General features: G+C 43.9%; 1 protein-coding gene across 2 annotated transcripts in view; it reads right to left on the reverse strand.

Annotated features, from left to right (window-relative positions):
- LOC101859135 overlaps positions 1-3593 on the reverse strand; it is a 21272-nt gene that overhangs the window by 15813 nt on the left and 1866 nt on the right. For both annotated transcript variants that reach the window (XM_005110237.3, XM_005110234.3), the window contains exon 2: positions 162-1222. In XM_005110237.3, the coding sequence (XP_005110294.1) occupies positions 162-573 (412 nt within the window). In that variant the 5' untranslated portion in view covers positions 574-1222. The remainder of the gene's footprint in view (positions 1-161; positions 1223-3593) is intronic.

The raw sequence follows: 3593 nt of genomic DNA on the forward strand, positions 1-3593 counted from the left end.
GAGAGAGAGAGAGAGAGAGAGAGAGAGAGAGAGAGAGAGAAATCCCACCAATACTGACCACGAGGTTCCAAAGGTAAGGGTCACTGGTTACAATATATATGCTTTTTCTCCGCATTCTGATGGAGAGAGAAAGAGATGGACAGACAGACAAATAATCTCACCAATATTGACCACCAGGCTCCAGTGGTAAGGGTTACAACATATCACAGGCTCTTTCTCCTCGTTCAGCCGGCCGCACGAGGGAAGTCTCTTCATTTCCACGTCCCGCGCTAGGTCCGGCCAGCGAAACACGCGGCAGCACAGGACGTACGGGGACATGGTCCTCCGCCCCAGACGCAGGTCCCACTTGGACACAGGCACACAGGCCGTCCTCTCTCCTCCCTTTGACTCCATGGCCTGCAGCAGAGTTTCCAGCTGATCCTCCCGGAGTCTTTTGAAGAAGGACTGCGTGACGGATTTGAACTCCAGATCCTCCGCGGTGGAGGCGTCCTTTTGAGGCGGACCCCCGGCTTCATCGCTCACCTTGTACTTCCACAGGCGCTTCACGAGTGAGCTTCTTTTGCTGCGGAACATAAAGTTACACGCCACATCCCACACGCGGCCCCTCGCCAGTCAGCATGGAACAACCACCACCGGAGGGGCGGGTGGGACGCAGGGAATCAAACCAGACACCAGCCACTGTGGTGGGGGGAGGGGGGAAACAGGCTCACCACCAGACCGCTGAGTTTCCCGAGGGGGGCGGCGATCTCATCAGCCCACGACCTCTGCTCTCACTGCAACAAGGTTTTTTCACAACAAGCAGGCAAACGACACCAGGGGGCGGCACGAACTCTGCGCCAAACACCACCACCACACAACAAAACCTTTCTTTACCCACAACGAAGAAAAGAAAAACAACCCCCTACAAAAGACAGAAAAAACCCCAACAAACAAACCTCACAACAATGAAGAAACAAAACCACCAAACGAATCCTGAAGAAAATGGAAAGACCAGCAAACACCAGCTCTCCTTCAGCACATAAAATCCTTCAGAAAGAGCGGAATCAATCCAACATATATTCTGATTCCATCGCATCAGCCACGCACAAATCCTGTCAAGACTTTGGACTGTGAAACCACTGTAGTAGAGTCACAGAATCCCTCGCCACTCCAAAACAGATACTCCAAAAGACTTGTCACCAGCAGGCCTCCCTCCTCACACAAGTGGGAAAGACACTCCCAACTGCAAGGGAAAAGAAAATTGTAAAAATAAATCACAATTCATTAAATCATGCAAGGTTCACTCGGAATGAAAATCTCTTTTTTGAATGTAGGTGTTTTTACGCCCAAATCGACATCATTATTTAGATAATTTATGAGGCAGGCTTCCACCCTTCCTGCCTGTCAGGGCCAACCTGGGCTGAGAGGGATACAACATCCCAGCAGAAAGGCCGAAATACTCAAATAAAATTTTTCTTCCCGCTCGGAATTCAAACTCAGGTCTCCTGCAAGTGACAGAGAAGAGCATCGCTACACCACAGACACCGGTGATTGGGTAAAAAACAAAACAACAACAACAAAAAACAGGTTCAAAGTTGAAGGTAATCAAGACAAGAGTCATTCTCATCTCCCTCACCTCCAAACCCCCCAAAACAAAAAGGAAAGAGGTCAGGGGCGCCACTGGTCCCAGCCAGTAAGAGTTCAAGAGTATAGTATAGATGGGTGGCTATAGACAGACCACCAATCAAGATGATGTGTTTATAAAACATTCATTACATCACCAATCATGGTGAGTTTATAAAACATTCACCCTATCACCAATCACGGTGGTGTGTGTGGTGTGTTTACAAAACATTCACTACATCACCAATCATGGTGTGTTTATAAAACATTCACTACATCACCTATCATGGTGTGTTTATGAAATATTCACTACATCACCTATCATGGTGTGTTTAAAACATTCACTACATCACCTATCATGGTGTGTTTAAAACATTCACTATATCACCTATCATGGTGGTAAAACATTCATGTGATGTGTTTATAAAACATACACTACATCACCAATCACAGATTTTTACTTGATTAATTGTGAACGTGAACACCCCTCTCAACACAATTTAGGTTATTTAGGAAGCGCACAGCCAGAGCCAACCCAGAATGAGTCAGAGTGAGAAACTATCTTTTCAAAACCATGTACCTATGCAGCGGGTCAAGATAGTGGGCACTAGCCAAGCACCCCCCCCCCCCTCAAGCCCTTCACACACACATTTATGCATTAATAAATTCCAGCTATTCAATGAAGACTCACAGCAAAAGATCTCTCCAATTGGCTTTGTAATATGGGCTTTGTTCTCAAATTTTTAAAGGCAAATCCAGTCTAAAGAAGTTGATAATTTTTCTTCAGCATCAGTGAGTCCATGAGGAGCAATACTAGTAAACACAGAGTTTTTATGTATTTTCGAAAAATGTACTTCCCAAAGGTTTTTTAATTTTTTTAAAGTAGAGGTTTTACAACGCTCGCAACTGCATACGGTCATTATGAGCGCCAAGGGGTGGATGTCAACAGAGTAAGTCTTTACAGGGGATCAGGCTTACTCTGCTCACCTCTTTATCTTCAACAGCACAATACAACGTCTGTTTCGACTTTCAAGGCACCCCGGAAATAGCGGGTCACAGAGTGACAAAACATACAAATGAAGTAGAAAATGAGGATAGAATAGTAAGGATGAGGAAGGAAAAAGCAGCAGTTCCCTGTTGTAGTTCAGGCACAGTTATGAGCGTGACATTGCTGAATCAACCCAGGCACAGTTATGAGCGTGACATTGTTGAATCAGCCCATTTACAATTCTACCTATGCATAAGAACGAGAAATGTCCCCCCCCTTTGGGAATGGCCTAAAGACACTTCAGTCAGCGGCATGGCCCCCGGGCCCCAGGGGGGTCCCAAAGGTTTGTGTTTGAAACAAAATTGATTTTGAAGAAGGGCAACAGAACCGAAAGTCTGAATCGCAGCCTGGTGGGTGAAAAATTCCAAGTGATCTACCAAAATAAATCAGATGTAACTTTCAGAATTGATATCCCAATGAATGTTGCAATTGTTACTTTTTAAACCACACACATACACATGATGATTCTTTCTTTTTAAACTAAACTGTGCTCTTAAAAAAGGAAAGTTAATTTATTATGTTGAGGGCAAAGCTTTACAAACATACACACTGATCATGCACACACACACACACCCACACCTTCTTTCCAACCTCAAAGCCATTTTTTTCCTTCATTATGAGTCTGCCAAAAAGTTATTATAATCAAGTACAGAAGTCAAAAAGCATCCCACTTACTTAGAATATTTTATCATGATCATGGTGAGAAACTGGAGAAATCTGAATAAAAATATGGACACTGACTTACAAAGTTTTGAACAATGTACTAGTACTGTAGGACATATTATTATTTTTTTAATTGACTAGATTAAACGGCTCTAAAACAAGTTTGAATATAAAAAACCATTCTGAACAGATCAAATAGTTTGGAATGTCTCCCAACTTATGAAGGACTTGAGATTTGACATTCTAGAGTAGGCCTCTACTAGGCAAATGTGCCCCCCCC

The sequence above is a fragment of the Aplysia californica genome, unplaced genomic scaffold (genome assembly GCF_000002075.1).
Source record: "Aplysia californica isolate F4 #8 unplaced genomic scaffold, AplCal3.0 scaffold00867, whole genome shotgun sequence".
Lineage (NCBI taxonomy): Eukaryota > Metazoa > Mollusca > Gastropoda > Aplysiida > Aplysiidae > Aplysia > Aplysia californica.